Source organism: Desmodus rotundus, chromosome 10, assembly GCF_022682495.2.
Source record: "Desmodus rotundus isolate HL8 chromosome 10, HLdesRot8A.1, whole genome shotgun sequence".
NCBI classification, from domain to species: Eukaryota; Metazoa; Chordata; class Mammalia; order Chiroptera; family Phyllostomidae; genus Desmodus; species Desmodus rotundus.
This window is the reverse complement of record NC_071396.1, coordinates 102,910,082-102,933,893: the sequence shown is the minus strand read 5'-3', so window position 1 is coordinate 102,933,893 and position 23,812 is coordinate 102,910,082. Positions and strand designations below refer to the sequence as shown.

Here is a 23,812-nt window from a genome sequence, read left to right as displayed (position 1 = left end):
TCTGGCTTTTTGTCAGACGGAAAGTTTTGTAAGACCTTACTAATGAGTAGCACTCCTCCGTGGAGACGAAATATAGTAACTCATTCAAACAATGGTTTGATATTGAATTCCATGCAATGTGTCTAAAGTGAGAGGGGAGCTACTAATGTACGTTCCCAATCAGCACTGAGCAAAGTTTCTGTTCTGTCCTACATGTCTGTTAGTCTCACATCGAGACCATTTTAGCCAGGTGGCGGCATAGGTAAACACGCTCACCTCCTCACACACCCACATCAAAAAATTACAACTAAAATATAGAGCAACCATCACTCCGAACCATCAGAAATTGAGTTGAATGGGAGTCTGACAACTATGAAATTAAAGAAACCACATCCATCCAGACTGGTAGGAGGGGCAGAGATGCGGAAAGGGCTGGTCCCACATCCATGTGTGGTGGGTAACAATTCAGGAGGAATATCTAGGAGCAAGGCGTCCTAACCCCACAGGAGCCACCCCACCCCTGCCAGCCCAGGGTTCCAGTGCCAAGAAGATATGTCACCACAGCTGGCTGCAAAACCCAGCGGGGGTTGAGTTGGTGGAAGAAACTTCTGGACTCCCAAGTAGTTCATCTTAAAGAACCCGCACACGGACTTAATCAGACTCACTCCCTCTGGGCTCCAGCACCAAGGTAGCAGCTCGAAAGGCAGCAGTGGTATAAGGGGAGGAACCAAAGCGTCTGGCATCAAGGCAAGAGCTGGGGGACAGCTCTTTCCCAGAACAGAAAGGAAGGCAGAGACTCTAGTCCCTTTTCTGAATCCTCCCCGACATTGCCACAGAGCCGGCAGGCTGGCGCTGTATGTGAGACTCCATCAATGTGGCTAACACTGTTTGCCCCACCCTGGAGGTCCCCAGAGACCCTCTCCCCCCCAACTTATATGCCCACCCAAGCTGCTTTTCCAATGGCTGGTCTTGACTCATGCTTCACAACTTCCTAAATCCTCTCAAACAAGCAGCAGCTGGCTTTAGTGAGCCCCAGACCCGGAACTACCGTAGCAGCCTAGAGTCACAGCTTGGCTTCACCTGGAAATCTCCAAGTCCAGCACAAGTAGCAGCTGTCTCAGATTGCTTTATAACTCAGGCAGAGTGGCCCTGGGCAGAACACAGATGGGGGTGATCTTGGCCTGCACCACCTGGGAAACCCCAGGGCCAGCGCACCCAGTGGACAGCCACAGGCCAGGTTGGACCACCACCACCCTGCCCCCGCATAGCTGATCCTCCAGGGAGGGCAGAGGTTGGTGGTTAGTGGTCACAGCCAGTCCTTGCAGCTGACTTGCATCATTTGCATCATACAGGTGCCAGAAGGAGAAAAGAAAGAGCAAGAAATTGGAAATCTATTTGAAAAAATAATGAAAGAAAACTTCCCTAATTTGGTGAAAGAAATGGACATGAAAGTCCAGGAAGCACAGAGAGTCCCAAACAAGATGGATGCAAAGAGGCCCACTCCAAGATATATCATAATTAAAATGCTAAAGGTTAAAGATAAAGAATCTTAAAAGCAGCGAGAGAAAAGTAGTTAGCTACCTACAGGGTAATTCCCATAAGACTGTCAGCTAATTTCTCGAAACTTTGCAGGCCAGGAAGGACTGGGCAAGAAATATTCAGTCATGAAAACCAGGGACCTACAGCCAAGATTGCTCTACTGAGCAAAGCTATCATTTAGAATGGAAGGGCAGACAAAGAGCTTCCCAGACAAGAAAAAAACTGAAGGAGTTCGCCATCACCAAACCATTATCATATGAAATGTTAAAGGGACTTATTTAAGAAAAAGAAGATCAAAACTATGAACAACAAAATGGCAATAAGTACATATCTGTTAACAATTCAACCTAGAAAGCAAACTAAGCAAACAAGAACAGAGAATCATGGATACGGAGAGCATTTTGATGGTTGCAAGATGGGAAGGGGTGTGGGGGGGATGGGTGAAGAGGTGAGGGGATTAAGTACAAATAGGTGGATACAGAATAGCCCTGGGGATGTAAAGTACAGTGTAGGGAATGGAGCAGCCAAAGAACCAATATGAAGGACCCATGGGCGTAGACAATGGTGTGGGGATTGCCTGAGAGGGCGGAGGGGGGCAAAGGGGAAAACTTGGGACAACTATTCACATAATCAAAAAAATAAAATAAAAATAAAAAACATTGATAATAAAGAGTATAAACTACAGGCAGACCTATAGCTTGAAATAAAATATTCTGAGTGAAAAAGCAACATTTTAAAATCGGGTAGCAAATGGGAAAACAGATCTTTAAATATATAAAACAAGCATTTTAGGCAAAAATCCAGATTATATAGATTATATAGTTCTGTGCAATCTGAAGGAGAGTCATCTATTTCCTGGGAGGGCTTGCTTCTATGGATAAAATAATAAGCATAAGTGACAAATAGCCCACACCTGCCCCCATCCGCCCAGCCCCAGCTTGGAGAGCTTTAATTAGAAAGATACTATGTAGATTAAAGTCTTAGCCACACTCAATTCCTCCCTTGCCCTGGGGAACACCTCGACCATTGGGAATCTGGTATGTGATTTGAATGTTGTCAAAGGATTTCTCCACATACACGGTACACCGCCGAGCTTCAAGAGAGCACCCAGGCTGCCAGTAAGAGAAAAAGGTGGCCCGTTACACATCCATGTGACTCACACATGTCCCTCTCTGGGGATGGAGCACTGGAAGTGTCCAGAGCATTGCTTCCACGCAGAAGTGTGACAGTTTTCAGTGCAGAAGGCTGACACAACCTTCCAGATGGAAATTATGGCCCTGCTGGCACTCCCTTTGGACTTGCTGCCCTTGGGTATTTGTGTAAGGGACATGGCACCTAACCACTGAAGCAGGACAGAATCCAAGCAAGCCAAAGGCAAATCCTCACACTGGACTTACAAGTCCAATGAGAGGAAATGATGGATCGAAGGATTATTTTTGCTTCATGAAGCATTTGGGATTTTGAGCCTCAATGGACTCAGTTTTCAATGGGATGTTATGCTGAAGGGTTGGAATTTGGAAATTCCACTACAGCCGTATAATGTCAGCTGTGCTGAATTTAATTGAAGCAGAAGCCCTGCTGTGCTATAATTTAAATTTTAGAAATGGGTGGGGAGGGGGGTGGAGAATGGGAAGGATTTTTTTTCCCCTGTGAAATTAGCTCGCTGTATTAATCAGAAAGTGGTCGGTCCCATCTGATTGTATGGCTCAGTAATCTGAACCATCTGCCTCTGCCCACGAGGGAGGGAGCTCGCCTCTTTAATCCCGCGTACAGCCCCACACTGCTCTCCTCCATCAGCACGCCCTGGAAGGGATGACGCTGTGCAAAGCCCTTTGCTCCTAAGTGTGTGGCTGTCATTGAGGATATTGGAGGTTTTTGTCTTTTTTTCTTTTTCTTCAGATTTTGTCTGCAGTTTGGTTTTCTTTCTCTGGGGCAGAAACAATGGCTTTCTTTATGAAAACTATGATAAGTAACCAGGTAAAGAATTTAGGATTTGGTGGCGGGTCTGAAGAAAAGAAAGAAGAAGGAGGGGCCTCGGATCCTGCTGCAGCTCAAGGGATGACTAGAGAGGAGTACGAGGAATACCAGAAGCAAATGATCGAGGAGAAGTGAGTACACACAACTTTCCTGCCCTTTCAAGGCAAAGAGAAATCCGTGCTGGCCTTACCTTCCTCAGCTGCCCCGTTTCTTTCTCTTTGCGCGGCCTTTCCTTGCGCTGTTTGCCTCTCACCCGAGCAGAGTGCTCTGCCAAAGTGGACACTGCTGTATCGTCAGCAATGACTGTGTTCCACCTGTATGACCAGCAATGAAAAATAGTAAGTGAATCGGTATGTCGCTTTTTAAAGCAGCTTAACACTTTCTGATCTGAGCACATTTTAATTGACCTCAATTTAACTATTCAGACAAAAAGTGTGAGCCTATCTTTACAGTTTTTCTAAAATTCTCCCTCCCGGCAAGTAGAAAGCTTTCAAGTTGTGAGGATTCCAGGGGTGGCACCTGGAAGAAGAGGGTCTTAAAGAACAGCTAATGCAAACTTCTGGATCTCACATGTGCAAAAAATAAAAATAAAAAAGCCTAGAAAGCACAATGTGATTTGGCTTCTCAAAGACTCAGAATAAATTTGTGACTGTAAATTTTAAAGCTACAGAAAAATAGAACAATATAATGAATACCCATATATGTAGGCAGACAATGCAGATTACTGAGGCCTACAGTCAGATGGAACCGACTACTTTCTGATATTTTGACATATTTGCTTATAGGTAGATTAGTTGGATAGATGATAGATGATTGATAGATAGATAGATCGATAGAACACTTTTAAAGTAAGTTACAGGCCTCCTATACTTCACCCCTAAATACTTCAGCCATATACCTCCCAAAAATAAGGACATCCTCCTGGCTATAGAAAATGTAATAAAAATAAAGTATTAGTAATATTTTAGGTGGGTATTATGGAGTGTGAATATCAATAACAATTTCTCACTGCTAAAGACTGGTCTTTAAATAATAAGTGCAATCTATATGTATTTTTTAAGTTCAAGGTAGAATTAATTTAAGAGTCTTTCAGGAATCAACTAAGAATTGAGACATCAATCTTGAGGTTAAATATTCATTATATGTTACAAAAGGAAAATAATTCTGCCACCATGGCTATTTGCTGAGATCAGGTACATAATAGCTGCCTGAGTCCTGTTGCTAAGATGATTATAAGTGAAAAGGTTAATGACCTAGAGCAAGTTAAGAGAGTACAAAGGCCTGCCTTTAATGGAAACCTTGTCTATCGTACTTTTTCTGAAAGAAAGCATGACTTAGAAACTACCTAGAATAGTATTACGCTTGGCTCTGCAGTAAAGGGAGGTCAGTTTAAAAAGTAAATACAGCCACAAAAATGATGTCAGTGCTACGATAATACTTAGGGGGGGAAGCAGCATTCCTTGAATATTGGCTAGTTTTGCCTGTGGCGTGTTAAAAACCAAGTATAATGAAGAAACGGAAGTAGAACAATGGCACCAAACATTCTCAGCTCAAGTGGGCTTATAAAAAGAAGATGCTCAGATATTTAGACCATACGCGTGATCCTGTAAAATAGTTAATATGCCTGCAATAAATCTGTTGGCAGATAGGACATCTGTTTGATTAACTGATGTCCTGGTTTTCCTTAATTTTATTTCTGGACAGATCAAAGACCAAAACACCCAAATGGTATGGTCAATCAGCAGATGGGATTGTTTGCCAGCTACTCATCTGTATGTGTGTGTGTATGTGTGTGATAAATGTATGTAGTCAACTAATACAGGAAATCATAGCAAGACAGTGGGGCCAGTCTGCTTCCCCATGGCCAGCAGTGTGACTTCTCATCCATTGCTTGATTTTTCAAGAGCTTCGTCACCAAGAGTGCAATATAGAGAAGCAGGCATCAAAATGGTTCACCACAAGTTACATGTAGAGAGAGCTATAGACTTCAGAGTATGTATAAGCATTAAAATGATGCAAATAGAAGCCTTCTACACCTGTCCTCATCAATTTAAAAAAGTGGCAGGATTGCCCTGGCTGGTGTGGCTCAGTGGACTGAGCACAGGCCTGCAAACCAAAGGGTCATTGGTTTGATTCCCATCAGGGCACTTGCCTGGGTTGCAGCCCAGGTCCCTGGTTGGGGGCACACGAGAAGCAACCACACATTGATGTTTCTCTTCTTCTTTTCCTCCCTTCTTCCCCTCTCTCTAAAAAAAATAAATAAATAAAATATATTTTTTTAAACGGCAGGATTGACTCCACTCATTGTAGACCAAATCTACTTAACAATGCACTCTTGTGCACATTCCTTTTTATTTTACTTCTGCATTCCAAATTATTTCATTGCTAATAACATTGGTACTGAAAGAGGTCTACCTAGCTCTACCTAGATAGAGTATTCGGAAAGGTCTAAATAAAACAACCGTCTGCTTATCCCTCCATGCCTCTCCCTTATACTAAATCACCCCCCTGTCTTAGCTATGGTGCAACGATTGCTGCAGCACTGTCTGTAACCTCAACTCTGGGAGGCCTCCCCGGCCAGACCGTAAAAGCTGAAATCAGAAAGCACTTTAAAACAGCATAGGACGTCTTTGCCACTTGGAAGGAGGCAGAGTTCTTAAACGTGACTCTAAAAGCAATAACCATGAAAAATTTTTTTGAAATTTTTATTTTTATGTTTTTATTGTTGTTCAAGTACAGTTGTCTCCATTTTCCCTCCCACCACTCTCCCCCACCCCAGAAATTTTTAAATGACAAATTAGATGCTACCAAAATTAAAAACTTGTGCATCAGAAGCCACCATTAAGAAGATAAATAGGCAAGACACAAACAGAGAAAATATTTGCAAAACATACCCGATGAAGGACAGGGATCAAGAATATATAAAGAATTTCTACAATTCAATGATAAAAGCAAAAAAAAATGAGGAAAACAGTTGAACAAATACTTCACAAAGATATACAAATGGCCAGTTAGTACATGAAAAAGAATCCTGATATCATTAGCCATCTTGGAAATGAAAATTAAGTCACATGAAGTCGTTATTACACACATCCGGGATGGCTGAGGGTGAGTAACTGGAACTCTTCTGGTTACTGAAATGTAAGACAGTATCACCACTTGGGAAAAGGTCTGACAGTTTCTAATTAAACTACCCTTAGGCAGCCCAATTACCCTACCACTCAGTAATTCCACGCCTAGGTATCACCTAGGAGAAGTGAATACACGTGTTCACAGAAAGACTTGTACAGAAATGTTCACAGCAGCTTCATTCGCAGGAGCCCAAAACAGGAAATGGCCCGGCTGTCCATCAACAGCAGAATGAATGAATAGACGTGATGTGTTCAAATGGTAGCATATACTCAGTAATAAAAAGGAACCAACTACTGATAATAAAGAAGCTGGATGAACCTCAAACGTTTTTTACACTGAGTGAAGGAAGCCTTATATAAAAGGATGCATCCATAGCGTGTGGTTACGTTTGGATGAAGTTCTACCACAGGCGACCCCAATCTATGGTGGCAAAAAGACAATGGTTAACTCTAGGGCTGAGGAGTAGGCGCTCTTTGGGAATGGGGATGAGGGATGTGCTCAGGTGACAGTATTGTTTTTTATATCTTAATAGGGGTTTGAGTTACACACAGAAACAATAAATAGGACAAGGTGATAGATAGATATAGAAAGATAGATAGATATAAATAATTGATAGATAATAAAACCATAAGCAAATACATAACTGTAATTGATGATATGCATGTTAACGTGTTTGGGGGAAAGAGTACTGATATTTATAACTTGGAAATGCATCAACAAATGAGATGGATAAATGCGTGGTGAGAGGGGGATAATTACGTGATAAAATATGTCTAGTAAGACGCTCATGACAGAATCTAGAGGGTGAGTATACAGGTTTTGCTGTACGTTTGACATTTTTCATAATAAAATACCGGGAGGGAAAAAAAGGCCTGCTTCTGCCCGTGCCCCAGGTCACTGATGTCATGAGTCGGTCATTTACTCTGTTTCCCTCTCCAGACTAGCAGGTTGAACCCAGTGTTCCCTCCTGCGTGGCCCAGGCTGGGCATTCTGTGGAGGGCCAGGAGTGCAGAGGGTGCCTGAGCCCAGGGCCTGGCATGAGCAGTTTCCTCTGAGAGCGTCCACTGCAGCTCTGCCTTCCGCCAGCCTCCCTGTCGTGGTTAAAATGACTTAAAAACTTGCAGTCAAGAATAGAAACCAGTGTAGCCACCTGAAAACGAAAACAGGGAATTTATCTTCATGCAAATAATGCTTCATGCAAACATGCTTCGCCAAACCCCTTAGCAGAAAGGATCTCATCAGGCCCCACCAGGGCCTGAACCAGAAACCAGGGAGCTGCTGCAAAGCCACAAGCCCTCTTTCCATCCCTGACCATTGCTTCAGTCTCCATGTGGCAGGGTTGCTCTTCCTTCTCAGCAGTGAGCTCTCTCCTCTATCAGTCACTCAGACCACATGGCCCCTAGAAAATGGCAGCCGATGGCCTCCATGTCCACCTGTCACAGCCCCAGCCACCCTGCAAGTCTCTGTCTTCCTCAGTCCCAATCCCCAGTTCCCAGAGCAGAGGCTTCATTTACCCAGCTTGGTCCGATGCAGGCCAGCCAGAAAGCAGGCTGTGTGTGTAAATTCAGCCCCCAGTAATGCACTTCTGGGGGGGAGGGGGGTGGCAGGGGGAAAGGGGCAGTATTGTGAACCCAAAGGTGCCTGCTTATGAAAGCAAGGGAGTTTATTTCAAACCAGCTCGATCACGAGTCCAGTTCGGGGGTCCCCAGAGCACTTCACAGTCTACCCCTAGAGGTAGGTGACAAGGAAGAGAAATGGCTTCCTATTACATCCCCAAATACCACGTGCCTCCAAAGCACCCCCATTTCCACGTGTTTTAGCTGGCTGAAGAGTGGCTTAGGAGTTTGTGAGAAATGTAGCTCCCCACCCCATGTCTGTGGGGAGCGGGACTCAGAGGGTCTAGCTCCTGTGCGCAGGGGCCGGAATGCCCTGAGCTTTCTGCATCCTTTGATCCTTTCCTCTGCTCTTTTCCTTTTAGGATGGAAAGAGATGCTGCGTTTACCCACAAAAAAGCAGAGAGGGCGTGCCTCAGAGTTCATCTCAGAGAAAAATACAGACTTCCAAAGGTGAGGCCACTTCTTACATAATAAAAATATGGAGAATGTTGGATTATCAGCAAAGGGAGCAAGGGGCCATGCTCATGAATATATATATATGGATATATTCATGTATATATATATATTCGTGTGTATATATTCATATATATGTATATATGTATATGTATACACACACAGTAGTCTTCCCTAACCTGCAGGCGATATGTTCCAAGACCCCCAGTGGATGCCTGAAACTGTGGATACTACAGAAGCCTGTACTGTATACACTGGTTTTCCTTATACACACATGCTTATGATAAAGTTTAGCTTATAAATTAGGCACAGTGAGAGACTAACAGTAATAGCTAGCAACAAAACTGACCACTTCTCACAGTACTCTGCAGCAAAGGCCTGTGGCTGTGGCCTTGGGAAGTAAAACCAGGGTGACTTGCACACAAGCCCTGCGATGCTGGGACAGGCCCTCCGACAGCCAAGACAGCCACCAAGTGACCACGGGGGCAGGGAGTGTACACAGTAGGGGACACGGGACAACGGGTGATTCGTGTCCGAGGCGGGACTGCGAGGGATAGCGTGAGAGTTCGTCACGCTACTCCGAAGAACACGCAAGTTAAAAACGCATGAATTGTTTATGTCTGGAATTTTCCATTTAATGTTTTTGGACTGTGGCTGACTGTGTGTAACTGAAACCGCAGGAAATGAAACTGTCGAGACAGGGGCTGCTGTGTATACACATTATATATCTACCCATACATATATATGAATACATAAACAAGACACATGCATATATGTCTTAATCTTAATGGAGGCATTTTGGTGTAAAGAGCAATGGACTACAGGTTCACAAAGACTGGATCCCAGTCATTCAGCCTTTATGAACTTCCCTTTCCTCTCAACAAGATGAAGTTAATACCTATAGATGACACTTGAATGTAAATTTGTCTAAAGGCTACAGGACCGCTATATATAAACTCAATGGGAATACTCATCATCGCCACCATTCACTGAACTCTAAGCTGTTCCAAGTGCTCTGCATGGACCGATTCATTCAATCTTCTCAACAGCCCTGTGAGGCAGGTTCTCACAGCAGGGGAAACGGAGGCCCGGAGAAAGGGCCCTCCTGCCAAAGGCCACCCAACTGGAGGGCAGAGCCCAGGGCCTTAACAGCCATACAGCTCTGCCTCTGTCCAAGGAATGATTGCTTCCCTCTTCGAGGGAGCATCGTGGTAGGGCTACTCATCACCTGCCACCATCTCCCTGGTCTTGGGTGAGAGGACCAATGCTTGTAAGCTCTGCAGGAGGAGCCTAGAGAAGTGGCGGGATTGGCTCAGCCCATGGTAAACTAGAAGCTACAACCATGCGCTCTGCTGCACAGTCGTTTCCACTGTAAGGGCTGAGCGGCAGGAGGAGGCTGTGTGGACACATGTGTGGCAGGGCTCAGATGCACCAATCCAGGCTTGCACAGGGTAACAGAGGGCCCGGCGCTTAGCTCCTCTGGCTCAGTCCCCATTCCCCCCACCTGGGGATCACCTGGCCCCTCTAAATAACTCCACCATCACTTGCTGACCTGGTGTCCAACTTCCACATTCCGGAAGTGCATGCTCCCTATGAGAACAACTTCACCCGGAGAAGCCAGAGAGGAAGGTCTTCATAGTACACGATCCTCCCCACACCCTCAACCGGCCCTGCGCACTGCCCCCCACCCCACCCCCAGGACGAGCACACAACGCTTCAGGAATTTGCCTATGGCGTAGAAAATACTAAAAATACTCATAATACAACTGTGCTTTTTGTAAAGCACATGGAAGTTCTAATCCAATGCATACTATCCATAAGACGGCAATAAATAGAAAGAACACTGTACAGAATCAACATTTTGGGGGGCCGGGGGAGATGATCCATCGTGTTCTGCTTTGTTTACTTATCCCCAGATGTGGCCAATGCTGCAACCTCGACGCAGCACCTTGTGCTTGATGTCCAGCCCCCACCTTGGGTACTTCCTCTGCCAACGGTGGCTGTCCCAGGTTACACATTCCCCTCCCACACACCCCCTTGAGGCTCGGGGTACAGCTGGCCTTCAATAGCCTCCGAGGCTAGAAAGGGGCGCTGGGGGATAGCTGCATTTCTGGTCTCTGTGATCAGAGCTTGGCAACAGTTTCCTGTCTGTGCAATGTGGCCATTCCTGTCCAAGCCAGATCCTGGCTCTGCAAGGAGCACGCAGCCGCTGCAACCTAGAGGCAACCGGATCCTGGCCCCTCACGCCCCCTGGTGTCCCTGGTCACAGCAGGCACACAGCCCTGAGGAAATGCACCCGCGCTGTGACTGTTCTCAGGCCTTCTGTGAGGACCATCAGTTGTAGCAGAGACAGTGCAAGTCCACTCTTTGGATTGTGCATTTTAGTCTAAAGCTGTTGCTGTGCTAGCAAGCCTGGAGGAGCCTGGTGGGCCCTCCTAGGAGCAGTTGTCACAAAGCAGCAGGTAGCAGCCCCGTGAGGGACCCGGGTGGGGGCAGGCTGGGAAGAGGGCATCAGAGCAATGTGCCCCTCCCAGGCATGGTCTGCCAGGACAGAAGTTTTTGCTGTCTCCACAGTAACAGGGATGGCAAGGTGTTTGGGAAGGACTGACGGGGTTTGTGCAACTGGGAGAGGCAGCCCTGAAAGAGGATGACTTTGGGAAAATGACAGCTGTGGGGAGCCCTGGCCAAGCTCTGATTCTCACACTGTAGCAGGTCCCGGCAGCTGGAGGGGCTCACGCCACAGCTACTACAGCACTGTGTGTAACTGTTAAGACTTCCTTTGATTTTGCAGAAGAACCCTCTAGAGTGCCATGCAAATGCCATGATGGGAATGGACATGGTAGGTTTCCAGTTCCTAGATGCTCCCATAAGGGACAAAGAGGCCCTGGCAGGCCAGGCGGTGCCCGTGGGCACCACGGTGACTGGGAAAGCTCAAGACCATGGCGATGTGTCCAGTGAACTGGAGAGAAGGGAAGGAGGGGCTGACCAGCCAGCGTTATAGTCTTGGTGCAGCAAGGGAGGGACAAAGGCCTGGGCTACCTGCTAGGTTGGAGATGGGACAGCAAATGCCCAAGGCACTACATACATCTCCCTCATGGGCTGGCATCTTGATTACTGCACTTAATTGATTACTTATCTGATTACTGCAACTAAAAATGGTTGTTGGGGTTTATATACAATGGAATATTATACAGCCATGAAAAGGAGGAAGTCCTGCCATTTGTGACATGGGTGGATCCTGGAGGCATTATGCTAAGTGAAATAAGTCAGAGAAAGACAAATACTGTATGATCTCACCCATATGTGGAATCTTTAAAAAACAAACTGACAGAAGAAGAGAGCAGATTGGTGGTGGCCAGAGGCAGGTGGTAGGGGTGGGTGAAATGGGTGCAGCGATCAAAAGGACAAACGTCCAGTTAGAAGGTAAATATGCCCTGGGGCTGTGATGTGCAGCATGACAATGGTACTGTCATTAACAATTAGCAATAAAGTTTGAGCCAGGCAGGGTCACCTGGGGAGCACACTAGAAGCCCTTCCTCCTCCCCGCTAGGCCTCTCGCAACGCAGGTGTGGGTTCCTGAGCCACCAGGGTGCTTTGGCTCCTCGACCCCAGTGTCCGAGGGTTAGTTCTCTTTTCACTGAACTTCTTTTGTACCTACCGAAAAGCACACGACATAGGTGTCCACTCAATGCACAGTCACTAAACTCCTGTAAATTACGGGACTTCCCCAAGGTCACAAAGCTCACTGACAAACGAAGCCTCAAGCCTCCTTATTCTCCGGGTCCTTTTTCATGCTCCATTACCCCCACACCCCCTAACCTGTGTCTCTCCACCCACGATGGTAGACTTGAGAACTGAGCACAACTGACTAACAGAAAATAAGAAAATAATGGCTCTGGGCAGAAGGAAAGTGTCATCAGGGCCTTTCGGGTTCCTAATAACCACCTTCCCCTCCCTCAAGCTTTGCAAAATTCCTAGCCCTGCGAAAGTCCACGTTGGGCAAGCCACCACACTAATAGTATTAACAGTCCTCAGGGAGCTGGGCACATGCAGCATGTCCTCCAGCTAACGAGGGACGACCTGGGTGCCTCACCCACAGTTCCCCAGGGTCATGCCAGGTTGCATAGCTAGCAGGAGGCGGTCCCAGGCCTTTCCCTTTACCCAGGCCCAGCGGAGAGCAGATTGGAGGAAAATGTCTTCCCAGGAGCTGTCAGGTCTAATGAGGATAACAATGTCACATTTGGGAATCAGAACCGTATGTTCTAAATAAATTATTTGGCTGGCGTTTTCCATGAAAGTGGGTGCGGTCGTCCCATTGCTGCCTGGGGAAAGGAAGCTTGGGCTGCGAGAAGGAGCAGTATGGGTCCTCGCCCCACAGCCACACTGTAAAAGGCCCCCTCCAAGGTGCTTGTTTACTGTCGGCAACAGTACCACTTGTCATACCCATGTCTTTTCATGGCCACTTTCAACGGCAGCGATGACGTAAGGAGCCAGATAAACTCGGTGGTCAGAGGGCAGTGATCCAAAGCCCAGCTAGTGAAGCACATCGGTCAAGATCGTGTTCACGCGCATGTCCCCTCTGTTGATTTCCTCTGGTTTTCGGATCCGTAGTAATTCGAGGACCCCCGGTGCTACAGGAAGCCATGATGCTCGTGTTGGACTTGGGTCCCCTTCCATTAATCCTGCATTTCCAGGTGTTTCTCTCTGTTGGCCTCTCCTTTGCAAAGGAGTTGAATCTCTCCCCACGCAAACAAACAAGCAGCACTTTTGGAGTAAACGTGCCTTCCTCGTGTCTCCCCTAAAGGACTGGTTGCCACTGCTCCGCGGAAACTTCCTCCTTCAGACTCTCGGCTAAGTCGTTCCATTATTTTCTGTTTCTCTCTGTTTCGGTAAGCACTGGTCACCGTTCCTCCCTGAAGCCTTCGCTGTCCTCAGCTTCTGGACGCCACCCTCTGGTTCTCACCCTCCTCCCACTGTTTCTTCTCTGTCTTCTTCATGGGTTACCCTCCCCCTCTCCACCTGAATTTGGGAATATTCCAGGATGCTCCCTCAGATGTCTGCACCTCACTGTTGCTTTCAGCTACCACCTACCTGTGTGTTGATGTGCGGACCTCCAGCCCACACCTCTCCCTGAATGTCAGCTCTCCTCGGGCCTCCTCAAACCTCATATACAGAATGGAGTCCGTCATTATCCCGTCAACCTGCCCTTCCTGGTGCCTTCATCCCAGAAGACCCTTCCCCCAGGCTGGAAACCGGTAGTCACCCCTGCTCTCCCCTCCTTCTCCAGCAAATCACCAAGTCACCCTAATTTCACCGCCTAAATAATTCCAAGCCCCGCCCCCAAGTCCAGGCTCATCGTTTCTCACCTCTTGTATTACAACAGCTCTTCAGCAGCTTTCCGACCTTGAGTCTTGCTCCCCTTAAATCAGCAGAGAGGTTTCTAAAATGCGAATCTGATTCTGTTCCTGTCTTGTTAAAAGAAAGGAAGACTCACCATGACTTTTTGGAATGAAGCTCAAACCCCTTGGCCCGTCTACCTGTATGTGGCTCCTGTCATTCCAGCCCCGCCCCTTGCCACTCCCTGCCCGGACTGTACCTTCTTCCTGCTTTGTTACCTATACCCCACTCCCTGTGGTCCCTTTCCCTCCTATAAAACTTCCACCTGGTGCCAGTTCTTCCGGAACCTTCCGTGACCTCCCTCTCCACACCCTCCTCCTTGCTCCTGTAATATTCGAATCATGTCTCTTATGTCATTACCACCCTGACTATTGTCACCGACTAGGCAGTGTGCTCCTTAACAAAAAAGGGGCTCAGTTTTCCACCTTGTGCTCAATGGCTTGTAAGGTGCCTGGCATGTAGAAGTTACACACACACGGGCAAAAGGGTTACTGAATGATTGATATTATTGGGGAGTAGGGGGAAAAAAACCACACCCAAAGAACAAAGGACCAAAAAGAGCAGAAACACTCTATCTGCCATAAGAGTTATATTAAAATAGATTTTCATGAAAAGAAGTCTGGATTCAACATTGTAATATTATAATACAAAATTATAATTTTGTATAACATGCAAAGGCTCCTTGACATTATAATTAAGATGGCACCTTTCTTCAAATAAAGAAAGTAGTATGTTATATATAAAGCCACAAGATTCTGTCTAAAAACAAAGGAGCCCCTCTTCCCAGCCAGTTCAAAATGTATACGTAAGTCAAGCCAAATTAATAAGACAAAACAGGTCCACAGTGACCCCTAATCCTATTAATGGAATTGTCAATCTAGGTTAGTTATTGAAAAATAATGTCATGCCCCCTGCTGAGCTACATGATTTAGTTACACCTGGTGTTTGTCTGCTGTATTAAGGGCATCATTCAGTTTGAATAAAGATGAAGACAGAAGACAGTCTATCAATAGAACTGTCTTTCAAAGTATCAGCTGAAAACCCCATTAGATTTTAATTTAAAATTTGCCTCTTAATAGAAGATATGATCCTGTGAGCCTTTCTTTGCCCTTCTCCTTCACATGAGGAGGGCTGGGAGCTGGCTGGTCAGCAGGACGCCAAACGTCCTGCTTCTGAGCAGCTGTTCATGGTGGCCTGGTGGCGAGGCCATCAGCGGCCCAGCCAGGGGCCCTCTGTTCCTCCCTCCGCCCATCCCGACGTTGTTCCTTCTCACACCCGTAGGGCTGAACGTCCCAGGGGGGCATGAGGAAGGGAAGAAAGAGCCCGAGCTCAGCAGGGATGTAATACATGTTTCTTAGCCACACCAGCTCTCTCAGTGAGTCCTCACACCCCCTGGGAAGGTGGGTAGATATGATGAGGGACAGTGACTTTCCAAGGTCACACAGCCTGTGAATGGCAGGGCAAGATAAGACCCCAACCCTCTCTGCCCCAACTGACAATGTTTTCCTGCTGGCCCTGGTCCCCATGCTAGGTTCTCATCCCCTAACCAGCTATTTTCCCCAGGCCTGGGTTTCCCCACCTGTAAGCGACAGGCTCAGAGAAGTGACCTCGAAGAGTGAGTCCCCGTGGGATGCCTGCATGCAGGGAGGAGTGCAAGATGCGAGATGTGCATAGCTGGCTCTAGACACTCTCGCTCCATGGGGGGTCCAACACTTGCACACTCTCAGTCAACACTGAAAACGGACGCCTCGCATTGGAGAAATCAAATCTACACTGTCTGTCCCAACGTGGGTGTGCCGAGGGCTCCTGAAGTAGCTAAAGAAGGAAGACCAGTGAGAGGTAGCAGAAGGGGCAGCCGGCAAGCCCTGGACAAGGGTCTCAACACCACTCACACAATCATGCAGGAAGCTTTTTAAAAACTCTATTGTCCAGGCCCCACCACAGACAACAGGAGCCAAATCGCTGCAGCTGGGGCCTGGCCATCAGTATTTGTTCACACTTCCCAAGAGATTCAGAGGCACAGAGAGTGTCGGGAACCACTGTCCCGGGGGACAGAACATAAACCGGGCTCTGGCTTTCTGTGGCAACTGGCCAAAACAAGGATGAGTGTCTGCTGGAGCCTGACCCCCCAAACCTCAGGCCTATGTGCCCTGGTCTGGCCCAGATTCCCCCTACTTTGCTGGCTTGTACTTTCTAAGGAATAGGTGTTTGCTGACTGGTCGTATTCTTCATTCTATATTCCCACTCACCTAGGGTCCTGCGAGCTCTGGCAGAACAGGAATGAGGTGTTGCTATCTCCTTGATTAGAGGCCAGAGCGGCACCTTCACTCAGGACCAGGGCAGTGAGGGGTGGCTGGTGAAGACAACTGACTTGAAGTCCGTGACCCCCCAGATCTGAAACTATCAAAAGTTAGATCTACCCACCACAGTGGAAGAAATCCATTAATCTGGCTGTTTGGTATCCTGTAGACCAAAATAGATAAATGAACCCCAAACAAATTGAATCTCCCTAGTATCAAACACACTGGTATTTGCTTAAACACCAAGCTGGACCGACTAGACTCTAACATCGCTGCTGGCAAGCACTCAGCTTTCTGACTCTACAACCATCTACAATAGATTGTCATCGTGTCTCGACTTTGCTACAAGGTGAAGGCCAGTTTATCAAGACCCAGGACATAGGAAGTCTGGATCCAGGGCCCTGCTTACCCTTCAGTGAAAAGTCAGAAATCAGTCACGGAGAATAACAAAGGCAGGATATGGGGCTATTTAAATAATGGTGCATTCAGCACTGGTGATTAAGATTACAAATCTGGTTAAAAACCAAGAGATTAAAACTGAGTCTGATCAGCTGGCATAAAAATAATTAGTTCTTAACGGTATTAAACAATATCCCAAATTGGTAAGATTTCTAGAAATGAGAAGACCTCTGAAACAGAACCTCTAGGAATACAGTGTAGCCTACAAGCCCCCTAATTGTGTGCCAGCTCACTTCCTTCCTTCCTTCCTTCCTTCCTTCCTTCCTTTCTCCCTTCCTTCATCATGCCATGCTGCTCAGCACCAAACCTCCCCTCCCTGGAGTTGATTCACTGGGGCTGTCATTGTATTTAATTGTAATTATAGTTTGGGGGGTGTAATGAGGCATTACTGCCTTTCCTAGATGTGTGAATGCTGCCAAAATATCCTTGGTCTCCCCAACCTAAGATCTACCAGTGGGCAGCAGAAAGACTGGACAAAACACTCTTTGTTTGGGTTGCAGACAAGGCCCATCTGCAGGGCGGCTCCTTAAGCAGGAGGAGGCGATGCTGCCCAGGGTCCTCGGTATAAATCCCACTAACACTCCTTAATTCCGGGGTGTGAAACTCATTTTCACCGGGGGCCACATCAGCATTGCCACAGCATTGCCACGCCCACAACTGCTTCAGACTGGACAACTTGGGCTACCTGCCTTGGACAGAGAGCTCCCCTCTCTCCCTCCTCAGGCCACCCTCCTTCAGATGGGGTCAGAAGTCTGCAGGGCCAAAGGGACAGGCCCACCCAGAGCCCATACCCCTCTTTTAGACCACACTCTGGCTGCCCAGGACCCTGAGTTCTCTGCCTAAATGCATTCCAGGGCCAGCCCAGGCCTCTGCACCTGGTCTGTCATCCTGAGGGTCCTGGAGCTGCTAGCCTGAGTACTACTGGGGCTGACAGGCAGGGCAGGGCCCCTGGAGCCTCACGGGCAAGGTGCCCAGGGAGAAATGGGGCCAGGGATGGGGGTAAAGGGCCAGGGGGTGAGCCAGGACCTCCGTCAGTACTCATCCTGGGTCCCGCAAACATGGGACAGGCCTGACAAGGGGTAGGCGAAGGCCGGCCCTCTGGGTTGCTTTCTCCCAGCATTGCGGTCCTAGTGGAAAATGGGAAATGGGTAGGCCCCAGTTGCTAGGAAAGCCGAGCCTACTCGGCAGAAATGGAGCCACTTCTAGGCCAGAGGTGAGGTGCAAAGAGGGCAAGGCCTCCCACTGGGGCTGACCACCCATACAGGACTCACAATCACCTGGTGCAAACCCCACCCCTTCCCTCTGAGAGCCTGGTGACAGCCCAGACATCCCATCACCAACTGGGTGGGGAAGGTTGTCAGAATTCCCAGGAACGCCTTTGCAAATCAAGCACATGGTAGTTCAGGTGCATAAGAGCAGGCAGGTGTCTTGTCCCCTTTCCTCTCCTCCCTGCAAACTGCCCGGGGGTGATCAGCAAGGAAGGCAAACTATCGGCAGGTCGATAAAAAATAAATAGACCAGGAGGACTGGCTGAGGGCCCTGGGGATTAACTAACTAATTAATCCCCACAGCAGTTTGACGAGGAACTAATTAATCCATTAAGCACTTTGAGAGGCCACAGCCTGGCCCAGTGCAGGGAGAGGCTGCAATGACCTCCGGGAGGTGACGCTGGGAGTGGACCTTGTCAGCGGTCTCTGGGAGGACCAGTGTGAAGACCCTGTCTCCAGGGCCTTGTCTCCTCTGCATCGCAAGTCTGCTCTCCAGCTCTCATCTTACTCTGCCCAGAGAAACAGGTGCAGGGCGCTCTATGGAAAGGCCTCCAGCCAAAAAAAATACGGAGGCTTGGACGGCTCGAACAGAACAGGCCCTCAGAGACCCAGTTTACAGCTGGAGAGTCAAGTTTACACATCACCCTGGCTCACCATTTGGACCTAGAGACAACCGATGTTTGTTTATGGTTATATCTACACCCCAGGCAAGGGGTGTCTCTCCAGAGGTGAGACTCAGCAGGTGTCAAAAGTCTTTCTAAAATCAAACCAATGTGGTATGATTGAGATGCTTGTTTTATCTTTTTGTGACTTGTCATGTGCTCTGGTTACAAATTCCAGACTGGTCAGAATGCATCGAGGTGGGCCGTCAAGGAGACCAGGCTGCTTCCTACCAGTCGCTTTTCTGAGGTTCTCGCTAATCTTATCTGCCCCTGAAGCCCAGTTTGCCTCCGGTTACAACTAATCTCAAAGAATAATCTGATAGCAGCCATCTGGGAATGTCAAAGGCCCTTACCTTTCCCAGAAAAAACTTTTTCTTTAGATTTGTCTCTCTCGCTACAAAACAAAGGGATTTTTAATACCAGGTGGCACGCTCTTGGAAATTTGGGAACAGCCATGGCTAGAACCACAGATGAAATTGTAAGGTAAACTGTGGCCAGACGGTTGGCATCCAGACGGTTGGCATGCTGAGTGGGAGCCATGCCACCAACGACTCACGTAATAAACAAGGGTTGTGCGCCAGACCTGCTTCCAGGTGCCAAGGACGTAGGCTGAGGATAACATGGTTCTGCGCCCATGAGGGGCCCCAGTCTAGGAGAAGGGATGGAAGGGGCAACAGCAAGCAGAAGTTGCCACTCGAGAATGGTGACTAAAATGGTGGAGTACTGTCAGGCCATGGTGAACCCAAACCCCACCCTCCAGAATAAGATCAGCCAGAGCCACGGCCTGGGGTTGATAGTGGGCACAGCTTGCAGAGCTGCTGGGAGGGATTGGTAGGAGATTCTCAAACTCCACATCATCAGCATAACAGAGAAGGCTTCTTAAAATACAGATTGATGGGCCCTACCCTGGTGTGTCTGGTTCAGTAGGTTGGGGGGAGGTGATAATTTGTCTGTGTAACACGTTCCTAGATGATGCTGAGGCTGCGGGTTCCAGGGACCACACTCTGAAAATCACTGTGCTAGAGGTTCTGAGTACCCAAGTGTACCCAGTGTGCCCAAGTACACTGGAAGGGGGGTGTCCCCACCAGGACCTCTGGCCCCACGACGGCCACCAGGCCCAGCCAAGCACACCATTCCCTTCATCCCTCACCAGACTTTTATTTTCCTGCCGCTGTGAATGTCTGTCTGTCTGTCTGTTTTGGAGCGGTCTCACCATGTCTGCATTTGTTTTTCCACATAGAGTGAAATGGATGAGAACCAAATCCAGATGGCAGGAGACGACGTGGATTTGCCTGAAGATCTCCGGAAAATGGTAGATGAAGATCAAGAAGAGGAAGAAGACAAGGATTCTATTCTTGGGCAGTTACAGAATCTTCAGAACATGGACTTGGATGCCATAAAAGAAAAGGCCCAGGCCACCTTCACGGAAATCAAGCAGACGGCGGAACAGAAGTGTTCCGTGATGTGAGCGGCGGGCTGGGGGCAGACGAGGGGGCTGGGGCCAGGTGGAGGGGACCGATCTCCTACGGAACGTTTCTGAGCGGTATATACTTCAACATAGTGAGCAAGGTCAGACAAACCACGACGACAAAACTCTCTCCAAACACACACACACAACGGCGTGATGTTCCAACTGTTCCTGGTAGAAAGTTTAGCTAACGCTTGGCAGCAGAAAATGATACTTTCCTTTTTGTTATAAATGTGGCTGAGCAGGGAATTTCAGCAGTGAACGAGGCAGAGCACCCATCTGCATAAGGACCTTCAGGACAGCCGGCAAGCAACAAAAGCAAAAGCAAATGGGGCTTCCTCTTCGAGCTCCTCCCATAGAGGGTAAGGTCTCAGCTTGTCCAGTCATTAGCATGACTCCAGGTCCCTTCAGAGGAAGATGTGGGAGGTCACAGTGCCACCAGGAGCCCAGGCTGCAGACTCACCGGCAAGCAAAGATCACACCACGTCTTACTCCCAGGCTCCCTGACATCGCCGATGCCTCTCACCAAGTGTGGCCCTTGGACAGTTTGAAGCCAAGGGCCAGTGGTGGGGATGGGCTGAAAGACGAGCAATGAAGGCATAGGACAGACTTCTGTAGCCCTTAGTCTGTGTAGAGGTCATGTGAAGAATGGACTTGGGGTGAAACCAGAGGCAGAGGGGCAACTGGGAAGGTCATGGCTGTTTCTGCATCGAGCGTTCTCTCCTCTGGTCTGAACTTGGTGAGGGTGGTGGGAGCAGAGGGGCTGCAGACGTAGAGAAGTTCAATCAGTCTGTCTGGGTCTCTTTCTCTCTCTGCCCTCCCCCTTCCTCTCTCATTCTTTTCTTGCCCCCTCTCCCTACCTCGCCTTCTTCTTTATCCTCTCCCATCCCACCCCTTCAGACTAGTGTCCCATCATTCTGTCATTCTGTCCCACAGTCCCCCAGGGTATACACAGACTGCCTTTTCCTAACATTTGCTCTCTTTCAAAGGGGATTGTCCAAAAGACTTAGAACGTTTACCTCGGAAACACTGAGAGCCATTTAATCAAAGTCAATGTATGTTCATAGAATAGATATTTCTTGAAGACAGATTTTATCAAAAAGATCTGCTCTACTGGAGGAAAGGGAACTAAAACCAAAAAGTTAGGGACTGACCTGCTCCGTACCCAGAGCTCCTGAATGTGTTGTATAAGGAGTTTCATGATATGAAAATATGCAAATAAAACAAATGATTAGGGGTCCGGACCCACCCATCTTCAGAACTCTTCCTTCTTCTCCAACTGAAGCTCTGTACCCATTAAACACTAACTCTCCATTTCTCCTTTTCCCCAGCCTGGCAACAGCCATTCTACTTTCAGTCTCTGATTTGTTGTTTATTTAATCTCTATTGTATTTTTTTCCATTACCATTTAGTCCCATTATACCCCCCTCCCCCCAGCAATCACCACACTGTTGTCCATGTCCATGAGTCCTTTTTCCTTTTTGCTCCATCCCTCCACCCACTAACCCACGGCCTTAGCTGTCATCTGCTCCCCATCTTTAAAGTCTGTCTTTGTTTTGCTTGTTAATTCAATTTGTTCATTAGATTCCACATACCAGTGAAATCACATGGTATTTGTCTTTCTCTGACTGGCTTATTTCACTTAGCATAATGTTCTCCAGGTCCATCCATACTGTCACAAAGGGTAAAATTTTCTTCTTTTTTATGGCTGAGTAAAATTCCATTGTGTAAATGTCCCATAGTTGTTTTATCCTCTCATCTATTGATGGACACTTGGGCTGCTTCTGTATCTTGGTGATTATAAATAACACTGCAATGAACATCGGGGTGCTTATGTTCTTTCAAATTAGTGTTTTGGGTTCCTTTGGATATTTTCCCAGAAGTGGGATCACTGGGTCAAAAGGCAGGTCCATTTTTAATTTTTTGAGGTATCTCCTTAGTACTTTCCACAGTGGCTGCACCAGTCTGCACTCCCACCAAAGTGTAAAAGGGTTGCCCTTTCTCCACATCCTTGCCGGCACTTGTTGTTTGTTGATTTATTGACGATGGCCATTCTGACAGGGGTGAGATGGTATTTCACTGTGGTTTTAATATACATTTCTCTGATGATTAACTATGCTGAGCATCTTTTCACATGTCTATTGGCTATTTGTATGTCCTCTTTGGAGAAGTGTTTATTCAGGTCCTTTGTGCATTTTTAATTGGCTTGTTTGTTTTTTTAGTGTTGAGTTTTGTAAGTTCAGTCTCTGAATTTGACTAGTGTAGGAACCTCATGTGAGTGGATCATACAAAATTTGTCCTTTCATGCCTGGCTTATTTCACTTAGCATAATGTCCTCAAGGTTCGTATCTGCTGTAGCACGTGTCATCATTTCCTTCCTTTTCAAGGCTGAATAATATTTCATTGGATGTACCACAGTCATTTATCCATTCATCCATCCATGAACATTTGGGTTGCTTCCACATTTTGGCTATTGTGAATAATGCTACTATGAACATGAATGTACAAATATCTATTCTAGGCCCTGGCCAGGTAGTTGAGTTAGTTAGAGCATTGTCCCAATACACCAAGGTTGTGGGTTCGATCCCCGGTCAGGGCACATACAAGAATCAACCAATAAATGCATGAATAAGTGGAACAAATTTCTCTCCTTCTCTTTCTCTCTCTCTCTTTCTCCCAAATCAATAAATAAAAAAGTTTTAAAAATGTCTATTCTAGTCCCTGCTTTCAATTTTTTTCAGTGAAATTGGGTGGCACCCCACTCAAAAGTGGAATTGCCAGATCATCCTTAGGTTTTTGTCTACATTAGAAATAAAGTTTGAACACAAAATAATATTGAATATAAAAGTGTAACTGAAAAATAAAATTTAAATATGTATAAAATTAGAAATATGTAAACATTTGAATATAAACTTCCAAAGTAGCACTGAGTCCAAAAGATATCACAATGGCACCCTAACTGGTGTTGCTCAGTTGGTTGGGCATCATCCCACAAAGTGAAGGTCGCCAGTTCAATTCCCAGTCAGGTCCCATGCTTGGATATGGGTTCAGTGCCCAGTTGAGGTGTGTACAAGAGGCAACTGACCTATAACTCACTGAGGTGTAATTTATGTTTTAATCGCTTTTCTCTATGTGTATGAGCCTTCACAATAAATAAATTATATATATTTTTTAAAGAGTAGTTTGGGAAGCTATAAAAATTATGCTTGGAGAATGTTATAAAATTGGGTATCATACAAATTAAATTCAGATTCAAAGCTCTTATAATTTTTTGCCTTTCAAAAAAACCTTGCATCCTGGAAAAATCCCAAAGCTTACTAAAAGTAGAAATATAATTCAACAAATCCACACGCACCCAAGGTTAGCCCTAAGGTGCTGCTATCCTTAGAAAACTATACTATATTGTTACAACTGCATCTATAAATTGACCACATCATTTTTGGATGGTGTCTAATTCCTGGAGCTAGAGAAAGATAGCATGAATGTACCAAGGGACGCTTGCTTGTTTTCTTACATCATTTTAGAAAACCTCTAAAGATTTCCAAGCTGTATTTCTTTCAAA

The 23,812-nt window shown here is 46.9% G+C and overlaps 1 protein-coding gene across 1 annotated transcript; it reads left to right on the top strand.

Annotated features, from left to right (window-relative positions):
• The first annotated feature begins 3,282 nt into the window (after positions 1 to 3,282).
• On the top strand, positions 3,283 to 20,292 carry CPLX4 (complexin 4). Its single transcript, XM_024580718.4, has 3 exons — positions 3,283 to 3,626; positions 8,606 to 8,693; positions 20,023 to 20,292. Exons 1-3 carry the CDS (start codon positions 3,460 to 3,462, stop codon positions 20,248 to 20,250), a joined length of 483 nt encoding a protein of 160 aa, XP_024436486.1. The 5' UTR covers positions 3,283 to 3,459; the 3' UTR covers positions 20,251 to 20,292.
• The last annotated feature ends 3,520 nt before the right edge of the window (positions 20,293 to 23,812 follow it).

Excerpts from the sequence above, each read along its gene's own strand:
- CPLX4 (XM_024580718.4), top strand. The coding sequence starts at position 3,460 with ATGGCTTTCTTTATGAAAACTATGATAAGTAACCAGGTAAAGAATTTA. Across the intron at positions 3,627-8,605 it reads AAGCAAATGATCGAGGAGAA|GATGGAAAGAGATGCTGCGT; the intron begins GTGAGTACACAC and ends TTTTCCTTTTAG. Across the intron at positions 8,694-20,022 it reads AAAAATACAGACTTCCAAAG|AGTGAAATGGATGAGAACCA; the intron begins GTGAGGCCACTT and ends TTTTCCACATAG.